Source organism: Coregonus lavaretus (genome assembly GCF_964263955.1).
Source record: "Coregonus lavaretus genome assembly, contig: HAP1_SCAFFOLD_880, whole genome shotgun sequence".
NCBI lineage: Eukaryota > Metazoa > Chordata > Actinopteri > Salmoniformes > Salmonidae > Coregonus > Coregonus lavaretus.
In genome coordinates, this window is record NW_028163009.1 from 95,905 (window position 1) to 117,470 (window position 21,566).

The 21,566-nt window shown below is 44.0% G+C and overlaps 1 protein-coding gene across 1 annotated transcript; it reads right to left on the reverse strand.

Moving 5' to 3' along the window:
- Positions 1-608: 608 nt before the first annotated feature.
- On the reverse strand, positions 609-17,901 carry LOC311118583 (somatomedin-B and thrombospondin type-1 domain-containing protein-like; the record flags this gene model as incomplete). Its single annotated transcript, XM_084193372.1, has 6 exons — positions 609-1,283; positions 2,797-2,973; positions 9,409-9,487; positions 10,438-10,556; positions 10,884-10,959; positions 17,679-17,901. The coding sequence occupies 6 exons, from the start codon at positions 17,899-17,901 to the stop codon at positions 1,166-1,168; spliced, it is 792 nt and encodes a 263-aa protein (XP_084049498.1). The 3' UTR covers positions 609-1,165.
- Positions 17,902-21,566: the final 3,665 nt, after the last annotated feature.

The window sequence follows — 21,566 nt, forward strand, 5'->3', positions numbered from 1 at the left end:
TATAGGAAATAGGGTGACATTTGGGTCTGAGCCTTAGTCTTGTGGTCTGTTCTGAACTCAGGGGGTTTATCTACTCTACTGTTGGATGTGTTGTTCAATCCCCTGGTTATAGAAGGAATTATAGTTTTTGCTTCTGGGTCCTTGTATTTCCAGAGCTGCCACTTTGAGTGTGAGAGATGGTGTAGCTATAACTGACATTCAATCCGATTAAGGTGATTTCCAGTTGAGCTGACATACGCAGGGTTTTACCATGAATGCGATCTCCACAAACACGAGAACCTTGTCATTGAAAAGCTGCACTGTCTACAACCTGCGATCGGATTGAATCCCGGCCTTTAACACACCGCTTCAATGCAAATGCGTATTGTGGAGGAAATTGCTGTTGTGATCATGTTATTACTACCAGTAACCAGCAGAGGTAGCTATTTATCCTGCTGTGGACAAGCACAGTTTAAAAACTTGTAGATTCACATTTTTACAAAACGATTTATACCTCTTAACTTATCAATAGCTTCTAACTATCAATAACTAAAACACACAAAGCTTAACACCATCAAACTAAATGTTTGATAAAAATGAAGAAAAAAAAAACATTGTTAAATGTCTTTCATGGTTTTATTTAATATCTCACACAGCCTTTTAAGAGTGACAATACAAAAGCAGCATTATGTAAATAGTAAATTAGTTCAATCTATCATTTGTGGAATGTCATGTGGTTGTCTGTGCATATTGAAAAGTCACTCAAATGTTCTTACAACATAGATGTTATATACTGATTTCATTAAACAAAGATGTATAACTTTGATTTTGTGTTGTTTTGGCGTGCATACGACTTGCTGAGTCTGAAATGTCACCCTGTTCCCTACATACAGTGCACTACCAGAGCCCTGTAGAGTCCCAGTCATAATACCCATAAAACCTAGCGGCAAACGGGGAAATGGTTCCAATCGGTTTTTTTCACCATTCATTTTTTCCCATTGGGGATTTTTAGAAACACTTAAAATAAGGGCTGTGTTTCATGTAGGCTAACCCCGTCGTGACGTTTTTGATAACCATGTAAATCTCTCTAGGACAAGGATACTTTTTTTGACTCTGGTCAAAAGCAGTGCACTATATATATATATAGGGAATAGGGTGCCAGTCGGGACTGAGGCTTCCTGAGTGTTTATATGAAGAGGAAGCTGTGGACGTGGGGACAGGAGCAGTACGCAGTTCTCTGGACCTTCTTCCATGTTCCTCGACAGCGAGAGTTCCCCACAGCCTGCCAATGGAGCAGCTGCTCACTGCAACACACACAGGACATAGGTTAGTGTGGCTCACAGCCTGCCAATGGAGCAGCTCCTCACTGCAACACACACAGGACATAGGTTAGTGTGGCTCACAGCCTGCCAATGGAGCAGCTCCTCACTGCAACACACACAGGACATAGGTTAGTTTGGTTCACAGCCTGCCAATGGAGCAGCTCCTCACTGCAACACACACAGGACATAGGTTAGTGTGGCTCACAGCCTGCCAATGGAGCAGCTGCTCACAGGACATAGGTTAGTGTGGTCTCAGCGTAGACTTTGATTTTGCTATTCATTGTAAATGTTTGTGGGCCTATGTAGCCAAGTTGTATCTATGATCGTACGCTATCCATGTTTTTTTGTATGTTTTGATGATCTGTGAATTAACCAATGCTATTAGGCCACACCCGGCCATGATTACAGACACCTGCGTGTGTCCTTTGACACTATATAAACTAGTGACCCGCAGTGTTTGTCATTATACCCTGATGAAGACAGCTTGTCTGTGGAAACGTTGGTTATTAGGATATTAAATTATTGCATCTGAGCTCCTAGAGTGAGAGGCTCTCCTTTTCTATTTCAAGTGTTCTACTCTGTTAGCCAGCACCTCTCCTAAACAGGTGTTCTACTCCGCTAGCCAGCACCTCTCCTAAACAGGTGTTCTACTCTGCTAGCCAGCACCTCTCCTAAACAGGTGTTCTACTCCGCTAGCCAGCACCTCTCCTAAACAGGTGTTCTACTCCGCTAGCCAGCACCTCTCCAAAACAGGTGTTCTACTCTGTTAGCCAGCACCTCTCCTAAACAGGTGTTCTACTCTGTTAGCCAGCACCTCTCCTAAACAGGTGTTTTACTCTGCTAGCCAGCACCTCACCTAAATAGGTGTGCGTTTCTTTCAACTCTATCTTCACAGGACATAGGTTAGTATGGTTCACAATACACACTTGTCCGTTAAGAAACACCTGTTTTCATTTTCCTTATCAGAACTTTTTTCTATACTCTTTCACTGCTTGCTACAAAGCTAATAGCAATGGCTTGGTGGAGGCAGACCATGATACACAGGGTTAAAGGAAGAGACTTGGAGATGCCGCTGTTCTGACAGGAGAGGTGGGGGGTCAAGGCTACAGTAGCGCCACAAACAGAACACTGACGACAACTCAACTACTGTGTGTGAAACCTCTTTCACGTTTCAGTTTAAAAACAGAAACGTATCCCATCCCTGACTAGACTAGTCTTCATCCATGCAACTGTTTCGCTAAGCTTGTGCTCCAGTTAAATGTTACCGCAAACTAAGAATACCGTACCATCGTATAAGTCTACACATTGAACTTGCATTTGTCATTCATCAATAATGTGCCTGTATGATAAATCAACTAGCGTCGTTTCCAGGGGTTGTACATCAAAGCCTAACTACAGAATCTACACTACATGGCCGTTCTGGCTCGAACAGGGCTTACATAACTTTATTTATAGTGGCAAACGTCTTTAAAATGATCCGTGAGTGACTCCGTACCTATTGTATTCTTGTCCGTCTCCCTGGCAGCTGTCGCTATGGTTACGCATGGCGGGGGCTTGGCAGGCCACACACACGATGTAGCCCTCCCGTAGGTACTGCGTCCAGCGGGTGTGTGGCCGGTTCTCCACCGTACAGTGAGGAGTCAGAGACTCCATCTTGTACTCCATACAGAACCTGACAGAGGAGGGTTTTGAAATATCATATGTACCATTCCACACAGTGTACGTCCCAAATGGCACCCTATACCCTATATAGTGTACTACTTTTGACCAGGGCCCATAGGGTGCCATTTTAGATGCAACAAAAGTTATTGGATTGAATAATGAATTACAGGGGCGCACGAGGGAGCTGGGACTTCCCGTTTCAGATGGGGTGTGTGTGTGTTCAGAGCAACTTGGGCCATTGTAGTCCAGATCCTTTGTACATGTGATGTCATTCATGTTTCATACCTGATGAGTACAAGTGTGCGCGCGTGCGATCTAGATATCCTGGTCAGTAAACACTTCATTTGGGCTGTAGAAAATCTGTTTTTGCTGTGATGATGTCGCGAGTGTGCCGTGGTGGCAAAGGCTCACATTTCGAACCAGAAAGATTGTTGAAACCTTTTGAACTAAAGAGGTACAGTTGAAGTCGGAAGTTTACATACACTTAGCTTGGAGTCATTAAAACTCGTTTTTCAACCACTCCACAAATTCTTTGTTAACAAACTATAGTTTTGGTTACTTTGTGCATGACACAAGTCATTTTTCCAACAATTGTTTGCAGACAGATTATTTCACTTATAATTCACTGTATCACAATTCCAGTGGGTCAGAAGTTTACATACACTAAGATGACTGTGCCTTTAAACAGCTTGGAAAATTCCAGAAAATTATGTCATGGCTTTAGAAGCTTCTGATGGGCTATTTGACATCATTTGAGTCAATTGGAGGTGTACCTGTGGCTGTATTTCAAGGCCTACCTTCAAACTCAGTGCCTCTTTGCTTGACATCATGGGAAAATCTAAAGAAATCAGCCAAGACCTCAGAAACAAAATTGTAGACCTCCACAAGTCTGGTTCATCCTTGGGAGCAATTTCCAAACGCCTGAAGGTACCACGTTCATCTGTACAAACAATAGTACGCAAGTATAAACCGCATGGGACCACGCAGCCGTCATACCGCTCAGGAAGGAGACGCGTTCTGTCTCCTAGAAATGAACGTACTTTGGAGTGAAAAGTGCAAATCAATCCCAGAACAACAGCAAAGGACCTTGTGAAGATGCTGGAGGAAACAGGTACAAAAGTATCTATATCCGCAGTAAAACAAGTCCTATATCGACCTAACCTGAAAGGCCGCTCAGCAAGGAAGAAGCCTCTGCTCCAAAACCGCCATAAAAAAGCCAGACTACGGTTTGCAACTGCACATGGGGACAAAGATCGTACTTTTTGGAGAAATGTCCTCTGGTCTGATGAAACAAAAATAGAACTGTTTGGCCATAATGACCATCGTTATGTTTGGAGGAAAAAGGGGGTCGATTGCAAGCCGAAGAACACCATCCCAACAGTGAAATATGGGGATGGCAGCATCATGCTGTGCGGGTGCTTTGCTGCAGGAGGGACTGGTGCACTTCACAAAATAGATGGCATCATGAGAAAGGAAAATTATGTGGATATATTGAAGCAACATCTCAAGACATCAGTCAGGAAGTTAAATTTTGGTTGCAAATGGGTCCTTCCAAATGGACATAGACCCCAAGCATACTTCCAAAGTTGTGGCAAAATGGCTTAAGGACAACAAAGTCAAGGTATTGGAGTGGCCATCACAAAGCCCTGACCTCAATCCTATAGAAAATGTGTGGGCAGAACTGAAAAAGCGTGTACGAGCAAGGAGGCCTACAAACCTGACTCAGTTACACCAGCTATGTCAGGAGGAATGGGACAAAATTCACCCAATTTATTGTGGGAAGCTTGTGGAAGGCTACCCGAAACGTTTGACCCAAGTTGAACAATTTAAAGGCAATGCTACCTAATACTAATTGAGTGTATGTAAACTTCTGACCCACTAGGAATGTGATGAAAGAAATAAAAGCTGAAATAAATCATTATCTCTACTATTATTCTGACATTTCACATTCTTAAAATAAAGTGGTGATCCTAACTGACCTAAGAAGGGAATTTTTACTATCAATCAATCAATCAATTTTATTTTATATAGCCCTTCTTACATCAGCTAATATCTCGAAGTGCTGTACAGAAACCCAGCCTAAAACCCCAAACAGCTAGTAATGCAGGTGTAGAAGCACGGTGGCTAGGAAAAACTCCCTAGAAAGGCAAAACCTAGGAAGAAACCTAGAGAGGAACCAGGCTATGAGGGGTGGCCAGTCCTCTTCTGGCTGTGCCGGGTGGAGATTATAACAGAACCATGCCAAGATGTTCAAAAATGTTCATAAGTGACAAGCATGGTCAAATAATAATCAGGAATAAATCTCAGTTGGCTTTTCATAGCCGATCATTAAGAGTTGAAAACAGCAGGTCTGGGACAGGTAGGGGTTCCATAACCGCAGGCAGAACAGTTGAAACTGGAATAGCAGCAAGGCCAGGCGGACTGGGGACAGCAAGGAGTCACCACGGCCGGTAGTCCCGACGTATGGTCCTAGGGCTCAGGTCTCTCAGTTGGCTTTTCATAGCCGATCATTAAGAGTTGAAAACAGCAGATCTGGGACAGGTAGGGGTTTCGTAGCCGCAGGCAGAACAGTTGAAACTGGAATAGCAGCAAGGCCAGGCGGACTGGGGACAGCAAGGTGTCATCATGCCCGGTAGTCCTGACGTATGGTCCTAGGGCTCAGGTTCTCAGAGAGAAAGAGAGAACGAGAGAATTAGAGAGAGCATACTTAAATTCACACAGGACACTGGATAAGACAGGAGAAGTACTCCAGGTATAACCAACTAACCCCAGCCCCCCGACACATAAACTACTGCAGCATAAATACTGGAGGCTGAGACAGGAGCGGTCCGGAGACACTGTGGCCCCATCCGAAGAAACCCCCGGACAGGGCCAAACAGGAAGGATATAACCCCACCCACTCCGCCAAAGCACAGCCCCCGCACCACTAGAGGGATATCCCCAACCACCAACTTACAATCCTGAGACAAGGCCGAGTATAGCCCACAGAGGTCTCCACCACAGCACAAACCAAGGGGGGGGCGCCAACCCAGACAGGAAGATCACGTCAGTAACTCAACCCACTCAAGTGACGCACCCCTCCCAGGGACGGCATGAAAGAGCACCAGCAAGCCAGTGACTCAGCCCCTGCAACAGGGTTAGAGGCAGAGAACCCCAGTGGAGAGGGGAACCGGCCTGGCAGAGACAGCAAGGGCTGTTCGTTGCTCCAGCCTTTCCGTTCACCTTCACACTCCTGGGCCAGACTACACTCAATCATATGACCTACTGAAGAGATAAGTCTTCAGTAAAGACTTAAAGGTTGAGACCGAGTCTGCGTCTCTCACATGGGTAGGCAGACTGTTCCATAAAAATGGAGATCTATAGGAGAAAGCCCTGCCTCCCGCTGTTTGCTTAGAAATTCTAGGGACAATTAGGAGGCCTGCGTCTTGTGACCGTAGCGTACGTATTGGTATGTACGGCAGGACCAACTCGGAAAGATAGGTAGGAGCAAGCCCATGTAACGCTTTATAGGTTAACAGTAAAACCTTGAAATCAGCCCTTGCCTTAACAGGAAGCCAGTGTAGGGAAGCTAGCACTGGAGTAATATGATCAAATTTCTTGGTTCTAGTCAGGATTCTAGCAGCCGTATTTAGCACTAACTGAAGTTTATTTAGTGCTTTATCCGGGTAGCCGGAAAATAGAGCATTGCAGTAGTCTAACCTAGAAGTAACAAATGCATGGATTAATTTTTCTGCATCATTTTTGGACAGAAAATTTCTGATTTTTGCAATGTTACGTAGATGGAAAAAAGCTGTCCTTGAAACAGTCTTGATATGTTCGTCAAAAGAGAGATCAGGGTCAAGAGTAACGCCTAGGTCCTTCACAGTTTTATTTGAGACGACTTTACAACCGTCAAGATTAATTGTCAGATTTAACAGAAGATCTCTTTGTTTCTTGGGACCTAGAACAAGCATCTCTGTTTTGTCCGAGTTTAAAAGTAAAAAGTTTACTAGGATTAAATGTCAGAAATTGTGAAAAACTTAGTTTAAATGTATTTGGCTAAGGTGTATGCAAACTTCCGACTTCAACTGTGTGTACCACAGGTTCCTTTGAACTAAAGACAGTGTGTTCGGAAAGTATTCAGACCCCTTCACTTTTTCCATGTTTTGTTACATTACAGCCTTATTCTAAAATAGATTAAATTGTTGTTTTTTTCACTCTGACAGAGCAAAGTACAGAGAGATCCTTGATGATCCAAACATCTCTGGAGCAACCTCCCCATCCAACCTGACAGAGCTTGAGATAATCTGCAGAGAAGAATGGGAGAAACTCCCCAAATACAGGTCTGCCAAGCTTGTAGCGTCATACCCAAGAAGACTCAAGGCTCTAATCACTGCCAAAGGTGCTTCAACAAAGTACTTAGTAAAGGGTCTGAATACTTATGTACATTTGCAAAAATTTCTAAAAATCTGTTTTTGCTTTGTCATTATGGGGTGTTGTGTGTAGATTGATGAGGGGAAAAAACAATTTAATCAATTTTAGAATAAGGCTCTAATTTAACAAAATGTGGAAAAAGTCAAGGGGTCTGAACACTTTCCAAATGCACTGTATATCTTCATCTGACAATTATTCTCTGCTTCACCTCATGCCAAGATAAAAAGTCCCCCACAAAGCATGGCTTTTATCTCCAACAACATCCTGTTGTACTTCATATGGAGCCCTTACAGTTCATTTCTAAAGGAGAGATTTCCTCCCTGTGATACAAATGGCACCCTTTCTTTTACCACAGGTTCCTTTGAACTAAAAAGTTACAGTGCCTTCAGAAAGTATTCATACCCCTTGACTTATTCCACATTCTGTTGTGTTACAGCTTGAATTCAAAATGGGTTACATTTATTTTTTTTCTTTCACTAATCTACACACAATACCCCATAATGATCAAGTGTAACATGTTTTTAGAAATGTTTGCACATTCATTGAAAATTAAATACAGAAATATCTCATTTACATACGTATTCACACCCCTGAGTCAATACACACCTGTATTGTACAATATTTGGCCATTTATTATTTCTTCAAGCTCTGTCAAATCAGTTGTTGATCGTTGCTAGACAACCATTTTCAGTTCTTACCGTAGATTTAAGTCAAAACTGTAACGCAGCCACTGGGGAACATTCACTGTCTTCTTGGAAAGCAACTCCAGTGTAGATTTATCCTTGTGTTTTAGGTTATTGTCCTGCTGAAAGGTGAATTAATCTCCCAGTGTCTGGTGGAAAGCAGACTGAACCACGTTTTCCTCTAGGATTTTCCCTCTGCTTAGCTCCATTCCGTTTATTTTTTATCCTGAAAAACTCCCCAGTACTTAACAATTACAAGCATACCCATAACATGATGCAGAGAGTGGTAACATATGGAGAGTGGTACTCAGTAATGTATTGGATTTGTCCCAAACATAACACATTGTATTCAGGACTAAAAGTTAATTGCTTTCCCACATTTTTTGCAGTATTACTTTGTTGCAAACAGGATGCATGTTTTGGAATATTTGTATTCTGTACAAGCTTCCTTCTTTTCACTCTGTCAATTAGGTTAGTATTGTGGAGTAACTACAATGTTGTTGATCGATCCTCAGTTTTCTCCTTTCACAGCCGTTAAACTCTAACCTGTTTTAAAGTCAGCAGTGGCTTATGGTGAAATCCCTGAGTAGTTTCCTTCCTCTCCGGCAACTGAGTTAGGAAGGACACCTGTATCTTTGTAGTGACTGGGTGTATTGATACACCATCCAAAGTGTAATTAATAACTTCACCATGCTCTAAGGGATATTTAATGTCTGCTTTTTAATTTTGTTCCCATCTACCAATAGGTGCCCTTCTTTGCGAGGCATTGGAAAACCTCCCTGGTCTTTGTGATTGAATCTGTGTTTGAAATTCACTGCTCGACTGAGGGACCTTACAGGTAATTGTATGTGTGGGGTACAGAAATTAGATAGTTATTCAAAAATCATGTTAAAAAGTATTATTGCACACAGAGTGAGTCGTTGTATCTTTATATGTAACTTGTTAAAGCACATTGTTACTCTTTAACTTGTTTAGGTTTGACATAACAAAGGGGTTGAATACGTATTGACTCGAGACATTTTAAGCTTTTCATTTGAATTCATTTGTAAAAATGTCAAACATAATTCCACTTTGACATTATGGGTTATTGTGTGTAGGCTAGTGACAAAAAAAATCTAAATGTAATCCATTTTAAATTCAGGCTGTAACAACAAAATGTGGAAAAAGTCAAAGGGGTGTGAATACTTTCTGAAGACACTGTGTGTACCACAGGTTCCTTGAATCTGATTCGTCCCCATATCCTATGTGAGTAGACAGGTGTAATAGAGCATTGTACAACTTGCTATAAGCCTTCATAACAGCTCATTGCTCCTTATAAACAGTCATAAAGCATTTATAATGCAGCATACCCAGGGTCCAGAGGTGCTCCAAAGATGTCATGCTTTGTTCTTCCTTTACCAAACTCCATGGTGGTGATGAAAGCTGGACCTGGAGAGAGACCAACACAGTCCCCAGGTTATAAACAGGACCTGGAGAGAGACCAACACAGTCCCCACGTTATAACCAGGACCTGGAGAGAGACCAACACAGTCCCCAGGTTATAACCAGGACCTGGAGAGAGACCAACACAGTCCCCAGGTTATAACCAGGACCTGGAGAGAGACCAACACAGTCCCCAGGTTATAACCAGGACCTGTAGAGAGACCAACACAGTCCCCAGGTTATAACCAGGACCTGGAGAGAGACCAACACAGTCCCCAGGTTATAACCAGGACCTGGAGAGAGACCAACACAGTCCCCAGGTTATAACCAGGACCTGGAGAGAGACCAACACAGTCCCCACGTTATAACCAGGACCTGGAGAGAGACCAACACAGTCCCCAGGTTATAACCGGGACCTGGAGAGAGACCAACACAGTCCCCACGTTATAACCGGGACCTGGAGAGAGACCAACACAGTCCCCACGTTATAACCAGGACCTGAAGAGAGACCAACACAGTCCCCAGGTTATAACCAGGACCTGGAGAGAGACCAACACAGTCCCCAGGTTATAACCAGGACCTGGAGAGAGACCAACACAGTCCCCACGTTATAACCAGGACCTGGAGAGAGACCAACACAGTCCCCAGGTTATAACCAGGACCTGGAGAGAGACCAACACAGTCCCCAGGTTATAACCAGGACCTGGAGAGAGACCAACACAGTCCCCAGGTTATAACCAGGACCTGGAGAGAGACCAACACAGTCCCCAGGTTATAACCAGGACCTGGAGAGAGACCAACACAGTCCCCAGGTTATAACCAGGACCTGTAGAGAGACCAACACAGTCCCCAGGTTATAACCAGGACCTGGAGAGAGACCAACACAGTCCCCACGTTATAACCATGCAACTGTGTGACTCAGTTGGTAGAGCATGTGTGTTTTAGTGCGTGTGTACCTGTGTTCTGAGCGCAGAACTCTCCCTGGTTTGAGCGGTGCTCCATGCAGCCTGCCTGCTCCCCCAGACTGGGACATGGCTCTCCACTATTCCTGGGCTCCTGCTCAATGTGGCGCTGCCTACAGTCGATTGATGATTCATAGATTTTTGGGGGGGTAAAAAAAAATGTCATAAAATTTGCAGACTTTAAAGCATTTTAAAAGTACAAATAAATCGATCCCAGAAGATACCACATGAGTGTTTTAATACGCTTATTATTTCCAATGTGGTCCTCGGAATAGGACAAAACGGCGGTTTGCACAGGAAGCCCAATTCTGATATTTTGCCACTAATTGATCTTTTTTGACCAATCAGATCTTTTCCCCAATAATTGGGCAAAATATCAGTATTTGAGCTTCCTGTGTAAACGCAGCCAACATGACTAATAAATAGCACACGGGACTCACCGGACCCTCGCGGACCGCTGGCAGGGCTGGCCACAACTGCTCCAGTAACTCCACTCAGACACCACACACGACTGGCCTGGAGGAGAGACAACAAGGTCATAATTTGCATTGAGTGTCTTCATAAACACCTATAAAACACAGAAGTGTGACACAACGGCTACATCAACAACGCTTCATTAATAGTACATTCATAGCATTGCTGCATAACACTGTCCTTGACACATCTACGTCTTTTGATAGACCATTCAGGGAATCGTTACCTGACATTCATACACTTGCCATGTTCTTCACTCCTGGTTTGGTGGATGTACATGCTTTTGTTCCAGCCCAGCATAAAACACACCTACCAACTCATCAAGGCTTTGATTAGCTGAATCAGATGTGTTAGTGGAGGGGTTTGGAACAAAAGTCCCAGGCACTAGGAGCGAAAACCCCTGAGGTGACAACTTAGGTGTTGTTGGTTTGACGACCGAAGTTCTGTAACTTTTTAAACCATGTGAGCCAAGGGTGTGTACAGTTCACTCAGCCGACTGCTCAACATTCTAGAAGTGACAGTCAATCAATGAGATTGAGTTGGCACCCTATTCCCTCTAAAGTGTACTACTTTTGACCAGATCCCAACGGGAATAGGGGTGCCATTTGGGACGCAGGCTTGGATTTGAAGGATTAGTGTTTCTGTACAGCGTTGAGGTGATCTGAATGTAACTGTAAAGTTGAATGAACTGGATCCAGTCACTGACCCATTTAATCCTGTCATTCTCTTTTTAACGCTCTCTGAGTACTGGGTCTTTGATGTGTCAGGTATTGGGTTCGCTCGGCTTGGCTGACTCCTACAGTAATGGCCACAGAGATCCTATTCAATTCTATATGTAGTGCACTACATCGGGGAAAAAAAAGGTGCTATTCGGGACGGAGATAAATGACTAATAGAAGTGCATTCCTGACATATTTGTCCATAATTCCATCCTGTTTGCAAATTCATAATAAGCAAATCAGTTACGATTGAAACCAGTCAACATAGTTGATATCAGATCAGTCAGTGTACTAACCATAGAAATCATATTAAATTACTAGAGGGGGGATATGATGTCATAAACCCTCAAAGTTCCAGAATGGGCTGAAAATGGCAGCCATCTTGGTCAGGGAGAAATCCAAACCAGTCTAATTGGAATGGATGGCAGTAGAGGCAGAATCCTGATTTTACTACGCAGGACAATAAAAAGGAAGACATGATGTATCAGAAATTATGTAATATAATTATTGTCAACCTAAAATATTGTCATATAATTATAAATATAGTTTATATGGGTTTTATATCAATTTTCTGTATTAATAGCCTCTAAAATATATGTAAGAAGACCATAAATGTCTCAATTTCTTGTTTTCTTGGAAAGCTGTAAGTGCTATTGTAACCCCTAATTATCTGACTAATTATCCATCACCTTCTCTGAAGGGCCCGTGGGATCGACGATAAAGGGACGGGTTACAATCAAGTTATTTTCTATAGTTGAATCCTTCCAAGTAGCAGCAGCACAAACTTTAGTGACACAACACGTTAGGCTACACCTCCATCACTTCCCTTCTCTGTCACTCACACGTCTCCCATGAATCCTCCTCACGTGCAGGGGAGTCTGGGAAGGGTATTTTCAGAATAACAGTCCCAACATAAAATCTCAATGACAATGCCACAATAAAAATCTCAGATACACATTACATATTTGTCATTATAAAATATATAAACTGAACGAAAATATAAACGCAACATGTAACAATTTAGAAGATTTTACTGAGTTACAGTTTATATAAGGAAATCAGTTAATTGAAAAAAATTAATTAGGCCCTAATCTATGGATTTCACATGACTGGGAATAAATACCTTTAAAAAAAAAGGTAGGGGCGTGGATCAGAAAACCAGTCAGTATCTGGTGTGACCATTTGCCTCATGCAGCACAACACGTCTCCTTCCCATAGAGTTGATCAGGCTGTTGATTGTGGCCTGTGGAATGATGTCCCACTCCTCTTCAATGGCTGTCCGAAGTTGCTGGATATTTTGGCGAGAACTGGAACACGCTGTCGTAGACTTTGATCCAGAGCATCCCAAACATGCTCAATGGGGGACATGTCTGGTGACTATGCAGGCCATTTTCAGTTTCCAGGAATTGTGGACAGATCCTTGCGACATGGAGGTTGTGCATTATCATGCTGAAACATGAGGTGATGGCGGCGGATGAATGGCACGACAATGGGCCTCAGGATCTCGTCACGGTGTCTCTGTGCATTCAAATTGCCATCGACAAAATGCAATTGTGTTCATTGTCCGTAGCTTATGCCTGCCCATACCATAACCCCACCGCCACCATGGGGCACTCTGTTCACAACGTTGACATCAGCAAATCACTCGCCCACACGACGCCATACGTCTGCCATCTGCCCGGTACAGTTGAAACCGGGATTCATCTGTGAAGAGCACACTTCTCCAGCGTGCCAGTGGCCATTGAAGGTGAGCATTTGCCCACTGAAGTCAGTTACGAAGCCAAACTGCAGTCAGGTCAAGACTCTGGTGAGGACGACGAGCACGTAGATGAGCTTCCCTGAGACGGTTTCTGACAGTTTGTGCAGAATTACTTTGGTTGTGCACACCCACAGTTTCATCAGCTGTCCGGGTGGCTCGTCTCAGACCGTCCCGCAGGTTAAGAAGCCGGATGTGGAGGTCCTGGGCTGGCGTGGTTACACGTGGTCTGGGCTGGCGTGGTTACACGTGGTCTGGGCTGGCGTGGTTACACGTGGTCTGCAGTTGTGAGGCCGGTTGGACATACTGCCAAATCCTCTAAAACAACGTTGGAGGCGGCTTATGGTAGAGAAATTAACATAAAATGATCTGGCAACAGCTCTGGTGGACATTCCTGCAGTCAGCATGCCAATTGCATGCTCCCTCAAAACTCGAGACATCTGTGGCATTGTGTTGTGTGACAAAACATTTTAGAGTGGCCTTTTATTGTCCTGTGTAATGATCATGCTGTTTAATCAACTTCTTGATATGCTACACCTGTCAGGTGGATGGATTATCTTGGAAACGCCAGGGTTGTGGGTTCGATTCCCGCGGGGGGCCAGTATGAAAAAAATAAAAAATATGTATGCACTCACTAACTGTAAGTCGCTCTGGATAAGAGCGTCTGCTAAATGACTAAAATGTAAATGTTAAAGAAGTGCAGATGTCTCGTGTCTGAACAGTGTACTGGGTAGTTAGGCGCTGTACGCGTCCCTATGAGCCCTGGCCAAACGTAATGCACTATATAGGGAATAGGGTGTCATTTGGGACGCGTCATCTATTGACAGCGCTGGTGAGCAAGTACAGTTTTTTTTTTATAAAGAAAAATATGTTGTGTTTTTTTGTTGTTGTGAAAATTCATTATTTTGTTAATATCGCTAGCTGCAACAGAATACCATCGTAGATACAATTTTTATGTCTCTGCGTCCAGTATGAAGGAAAGTTAGACGTACAGTAGTTTCATGAGCGAGTGCTAACTAGCATTAGCGCAATGACTGGAAGTCTACAGGAACAGTTAGCATGCTTAATTTAATAATAATATAATAATAATAATATGCCATTTAGCAGACACTTTTATACAAAGAAACTTACAGTCATGTGTGCATACATTTATACGTATGGGTGGTCCCGGGGATCGAACCCACTACCCTGGCGTTACAAGCGCCATGCTCTACCAATTGAGCTACAGAGGACCACATAAATGGCTTCTTTGCCAAAATCTCGAACTATTCCTTTAATATGGAGGAAATTACAATCATTGGAGCGATAAATACAGTGTTTTTCTGTATAGAAAATTCTTAGGCGAGCCGTCTAAGTGGTCATTTTCGGGATTGAAATACAGTTTCAGTGTAAACTTAAACAAACAAATCCAGACAGAAGCAGAAAATATATTGAACTAAATGTATTTTTTAATAGTACCATCTTTGAGAACTAACGATCAAATAAACGTTAGACAGTCAGGGAGAATCGATAAAATAAAATAAACGGGCATTCAGGGCATATGCCCATTGATTTTGTTATAATGTTTGAGCAGAGGAACACAGCATTAGCCATAGCAAAATGCATACAATTACAGGAAATTAGCTTTAAAACTGCAAAATTGTCTCATCTCAATGGATAAATATGTAGAATTGCAGGAAATCAGCTTTACAACAGCAACATTTACTCTATGCCGCCAATATACCTGTTTAACTAATAAACCATGTTAGAGTTTACACTTCCTCTTCCAATGAACTGTGGGGACAGGGAGGTCAAAATAATCAAACTGATTACTTCTACTTGCCATTACCGGTTTGCCTGGGCGGGGGTCCCTGGGCAAGAAAAGTTTGAAAATCCCTGGGTTATAGCAGCGGTAGAGCGTAAACCGTGAGTGGTAAAATTAGATAATGGTTTAAAATCCCACTGGTAAGAAAACACTATGCATCCATTGTTTCTCTGGCCAGATACAGTGCTTTCGGAAAGTTTTCAAACCACTTCACTTTTTCCACATTTTGTTACGTTACAGCCTTATTCTACAATTGATTAAATTGTTTTTTTTCCCTCATCAATCTACACACAATACCCCATAATGACAAAGTGTCACGGTTTCTGCCGAGGCTGCTCCTTCTCCTTGTTCGGGCAGGCTTCGGCGGTCGTCGTCCCCGGAGTACTAGCTGCCACCGTTCGTTGTTTCTGTGTTTGTTTGGTTTGGTCTGTTTTGGTACACCTGTTTCTCATTTTGTCTTGATGATGTGTCCTTTAAGTTCTCGTTGTTTCTGTCTTGTGGTTGTGTGTAGTTGTTCCTTGTCAGCTGGTGCTTCCAGTCAGTTAGTGCTCTATTTTGTATTGGATAGAGAGTCCTTGTTGTGCGTGTTCGCTGTGTTTTGCATTTATACGCTGTGTGGGTTATTGTTCTCGTGCCTCCGGCTCTGTTTGCAGCCGTTCTTTCTGTGGACTTTACTAAAGTATTTTTGGACTAGCATCTGTGTCCTGCATCTGATTCCTGCACCACACCTACGCCCGCTCTGACACAAAGCAGAAACTGGTTTTTAGAAATTGTTGCTAATTTCTTAAAAATAAAAAACTGAAATCACATTTACATAAGTATTCAGACCCTTTACTCAGTACTTTGTTGAAGCACCTTTGGCAGCAATTACAGCCTCGAGTCTTCTTGGGTATGACGCTACAAGCTTGGCACACCTGTATTTGGGGAGTTTCTCCCATTCTTCTCTGCAGATCCTCTCAAGCTCTGTCAAGTTGGATGGGGAGTGTCGCTGCACAGCTATTTTCAGGTCTCTCCAGAGGTGTTAGATCGGGTTCAAGTGCGGGCTCTGGCTGGGCCACTCAAAGACATTCAGAGACTTGTCCCGAAGCCACTCCTGCGTTGTCTTGGCTGTGTGCTTAGGGTCGTTGTCCTGTTGGAAGGCAAACCTTCGCCCCAGTCTGAGGTCCTGAGCGCTCTGGAGCAGGTTTTCATCAAGGATCTCTCTGTACTTTGCTCTGTTCATCTTTCCCTCGATCCGGACTAGTCTCCCAGTCCCTGCCACTGAAAAACATCCCCACAGCATGATGCTGCCACCACCATGCTTCACCGTAGGGATGGTGCCAGGTTTCCTCCAGACGTGACGCTTGGCATTCAGGCCAAAGAGTTCAATCTTGGTTTCATCAGACCAGAGAATCTTGTTTCTCATGGTCTGAGAGTCCTTTAGGTGCCTTTTGGCAAACTCCAAGCGGGCTGTCATGTGCCTTTTACTGAGGAGTGACTTCCGTCTGGCCACTCTACCATAAAGGCCTGATTGGTGGAGTGCTGCAGAGATGGTTGTCCTTCTAGAATCTTCTCCCATCTCCACAGAGGAACTCTGGAGCTCTGTCAGAGTGACCATCGGGTTCTTGGTCACCTCCCTGTCCACGGCCCTTCTCCCCCGATGGCTCAGTTTGGCCGGGCGGCCAGCTCTAGAAAGAGTCTTGATGGTTCCAAACTTCTTCCATTTAAGAATGATGGAGGCCACTGTTTTCTTGGGGCCCTTCAATGCTGCAGAAATGTTTAGGTACCCTTCCCCAGATCTGTGCCTCGACACAATCCTGTCTCTGAGCTCTACGGACAATGGCTTGGTTTTTGCTCTGACATGCACTGTCAACTGCGGGACCTTATATAGACAGGTGTGTGCTTTTCCAAATCATGTCCAATCAATTGAATTTACCACAGGTGGACTCCAATCAAGTTGTAGAAACATCTCAAGGATGATCAAAGGAAACAGGATGCTCCTGAGCTCAATTTCGAGTTTCATAGCAAAGGGTTTGAATACTTATGTAAATAAGGTATTTCTGTTTTTTATTTGTAATACATTTTGCAAAAATTTCTACAAACCTCGATTTTGCTTTGTCATTATGGGGTATTGTCTGTAGATTGCTGAGGAAGTTATTTTATTTTATCCATTTTAGAATAAGGCTGTAACGTAACAAAATGTGGAAAACGTAAAAGGGTCTGAATAGATTCTGAATGCGCTGTATATACTGTAGAATGCATCCAAAATGGCGATATTTTCCATATACTGTATAGTTCACTAATTCAAATGTTATCCTATTCCCTACATAGTGCACTATGTCTGGCGTCCCAACTGGCACCCTATTCCCTATATAGTGCACTACTTTTAACCATGGGCCCTGGTCTAAAGTAGTGCACTATTTAAGGAATAGGGTAGCATTTGGGGCAATTCATGACAACCGTGACAACCGTTACTGTAGTGACTCCGCCCATCCTCCCTTACCTGGGCACGCGGTGGGGTAGTCATAGCAACAGTCCTTGGTCCTCAGGCAGCCCTCGTCGCAGTAGCAGGTTCCGTAAACACGGTCCATCCTCCAGTCCGCCGTTGCACAGGTGATGTCTGAACCCCGGCAGCACTTCCCAGCGCACCCCCCTTCCACCACCACGTGGTACGATACCAGCACGACAGCCACCAGCAACAACACATAATCCACGGATGACGCCATCGTCAGGGACAAAAAATACAAGGGGGGGACCAAGTTAGCGGGGGACCTCCAAGGATTCCCCAAGAGGCTGAAATAGTCTCCCCAAATAACAATGTGTGTGTATGTCGTCTCCTCAGTGTGTGTCGGCGTCCTTTCCACAGTCTGTGTGTGTGTGTGTGTGTGTGTGTGTGTGTGTGTCGTCTCTGTGTGTGTTTGTGTGTGTGGATCTTCTACTCAGTGTGTTTTCAGATCACAGGTTTAGAAGGACAGGGACAAACTTCGATCGAACAGGACACCAGTACACACAGTCCCAGACCCAGCCTACCCCAGTCCAGTCCAGCCCAGTCCAGCCCAGTCCAGCCTCTGCCCCGCCGCTGGAGCCCTTGTGACCTGGAATTCCTGCGTCCACACAGCCCTTCTGTTTACCAGCAGATGGAGCTGAAGAAAAGCTCCATTCCACGAACACACAGCTCTGCTCCTCTGTTCACACACAGATCAGTCACTCCGGCAGTGTGTCTGTCTGTCTGGTGTCTGTTTCTGCCCCGACTGCTTGTAGACTCACCACACACCTCTCCCTCCTGAGATTCTCTCTCTCACCCACTGAGTTCCTCCCTCTCTCTCTCTCCATGCCTCACTCCCTCTCTCTCTCTCTCTCTCCTTCCCTCGCTCGCTCTCCTCTCTCTCTCTCTCTCTCTCTCTCTCTCTCCTTCTCTCTCTCTCTCTCTCTCTCTCTCTCTCTCTCTCTCTCTCTCTCTCTCTCTCTCTCTCTCTCTCTCTCTCGCCCTCCCAGTGTCTCAGCCAGTGTAATGCCAGTCTTGCCCAGCCGGTTTCAGCTCCATACCTAGGAGCCTGAGGGGCAGAAGCAGGAATATGAATGATTGGCTGGAGTCCAGGCCTCAAATGCTGAGGGGGCTATAGTACAGGGTCTGTGTTCCAAATGACACCCTGTGTGGTTTACCTGTTAGTGTTAAGTTATCTATACAAACACAGTTTGGCATCCACATCAATAGCCATCACTAGCCGGCTACCACCCGGTTACTCAACCCTGCACCTTAGAGGCTGCTGCCCTATATACATAGTCATGGAATCACTGGCCACATTAATAATGGAACACTAGTCACTTTAATAATGTTTACATACTGCTTTACTTATCTCATCTCATATGTATATACTGTATTCTATTCTACTGTATTCTAGTCAATGCCACTCCGACATTGCTCGTCCTAATATTTCTATATTTCTTGATTCCATTCTTTTACTTTTAGATTTGTGTGTATTGTTGTGAATTGTTAGATACTACTGCACTGTTGGAGCTAGAAACACAAGCATTTCTCTACCCCCGCAATAACATCTGCAAAATATTTGTATATGACCAATACAATTTGATTTGATTTGATATCCACACTTGATGTGTAGTCTTGACGTGTAGTCTTGACGTGTAGCCTTGACGTGTAGCCTTGACGTGTAGTCTTGACGTGTAGCCTTGACGTGTAGTGTTGACGTGTAGTCTTGACTTGTAGTCTTGACGTGTAGCCTTGATGTGTAGCCTTGACGTGTAGTCTTGACGTGTAGCCTTGACGTGTAGCCTTGACGTGTAGTCTGGGTGAAGAAGTGCAAGACAACAGGTTCTGTGCTGTTGTCAGAGAGAGGCACGTCAGATCAGCGGTAATAACTTAATCTGCCAACGTGGTTTGACTTGAGGATGATTGATTTGTTTGTCTGCGTACCAAATGGCACACTGTTCCCTACATGTGCTGCTTTTCGACTGTTCCACCCTTATGTTATACTGGGGACATGGTGTTTCCATATCTAGGGCTCATGATATACTAGGGACATGGTGTTTCCACCTCTAGGGCTGATATGGACATGGTGTTTCCATATCTAGGGCTCATGATATACTAGGGACATGGTGTTTCCATATCTAGGGCTCATGATATACTAGGGACATGGTGTTTCCATATCTAGGGCTCATGATATACTAGGGACATGGTGTTTCCATATCTAGGGCTGATGTTATACTAGGGACATGGTGTTTCCATATCTAGGGCTCATGATATACTAGGGACATGGAGTTTCCATATCTAGGGCTCATGATATACTAGGGACATGGTGTTTCCATATCTAGGGCTCATTATATACTAGGGACATGGTGTTTCCATATCTAGGGCTCATTATGTACTAGGGACATGGTGTTTCCATATCTAGGGCTGATGTTATACTGGGGAAATGGTGTTTCCATATCTAGGGCTCATGATATACTAGGGACATGGTGTTTCCATATCTAGGGCTCATGATATACTAGGGACATGGTGTTTCCATATCTAGGGCTCATGATATACTAGGGACATGGTGTTTCCATATCTAGGGCTCATGATATACTAGGGACATGGTGTTTCCATATCTAGGGCTCATGATATACTAGGGACATGGTGTTTCCATATCTAGGGCTCATGATATACTAGGGACATGGTGTTTCCATATCTAGGGCTCATGATATACTAGGGACATGGTGTTTCCATATCTAGGGCTCATGATATACTAGGGACATGGTGTTTCCATATCTAGGGCTCATGATATACTAGGGACATGGTGTTTCCATATCTAGGGCTCATGATATACTAGGGACATGGAGTTTCCATATCTAGGGCTCATGATATACTAGGGACATGGTGTTTCCATATCTAGGGCTCATGATATACTAGGGACATGGTGTTTCCATATCTAGGGCTCATGATATACTAGGGACATGGAGTTTCCATATCTAGGGCTCATGATATACTAGGGACATGGTGTTTCCATATCTAGGGCTGATGTTATACTAGGGACATGGTGTTTCCATATCTAGGGCTCATGATATACTAGGGACATGGTGTTTCCATATCTAGGGCTGATGTTATACTAGGGACATGGTGTTTCCATATCTAGGGCTCATTATATACTAGGGACATGGAGTTTCCATATCTAGGGCTCATGATATACTAGGGACATGGTGTTTCCATATCTAGGGCTGATGTTATACTGGGGACATGGTGTTTCCATATCTAGGGCTGATGTCATACTGGGGACATGGTGTTTCCATATCTAGGGCTGACAGTGAGGACTTGTGAAGAACAGAATCAACATCCTGTGGTCCTCTGTAGCTCAGCTGGTAGAGCACGGCGCTTGTAACGCCAAGGTAGTGGGTTCGATCCCCGGGACCACCCATACACAAAAAAAAAATGTATGCACGCATGACTGTAAGTCGCTTTGGATAAAAGCGTCTGCTAAATGGCATATTTATTTATTTATCCTCTGCATAATCAAAACAGTTTGCTTTGTGAGAAAGTGTTAAAGTTCACAGTTAGCCATTGTTATGTAAATGACAGCTGAAATGTACCAGTGGCCTGTCTTTGGCCCCAAGTGAGAGCAGGGCCGGCGGAGAGCCATGGCCCAGTGAGACACAACTGCCGGCCCCCGTTAGATGGTCTGAGCCTTTTGAGAAAAAACATAGGGGTGAATCCTGTATGGAAGCGCGCCATTTGTGCACTACTTTTGATCAGAGCCCTACTGTCCCTGGTCAAAAGTAGTGCACTATATAGGGAATAGGGTGCCATAGGGCTCTGGTCTAAAGTAGTGCACTATATAGGGAATAGGGTGCCATAGGGCTCTGGTCAACAGTAGTGCACTACATCGGGAATAGGGTGCCA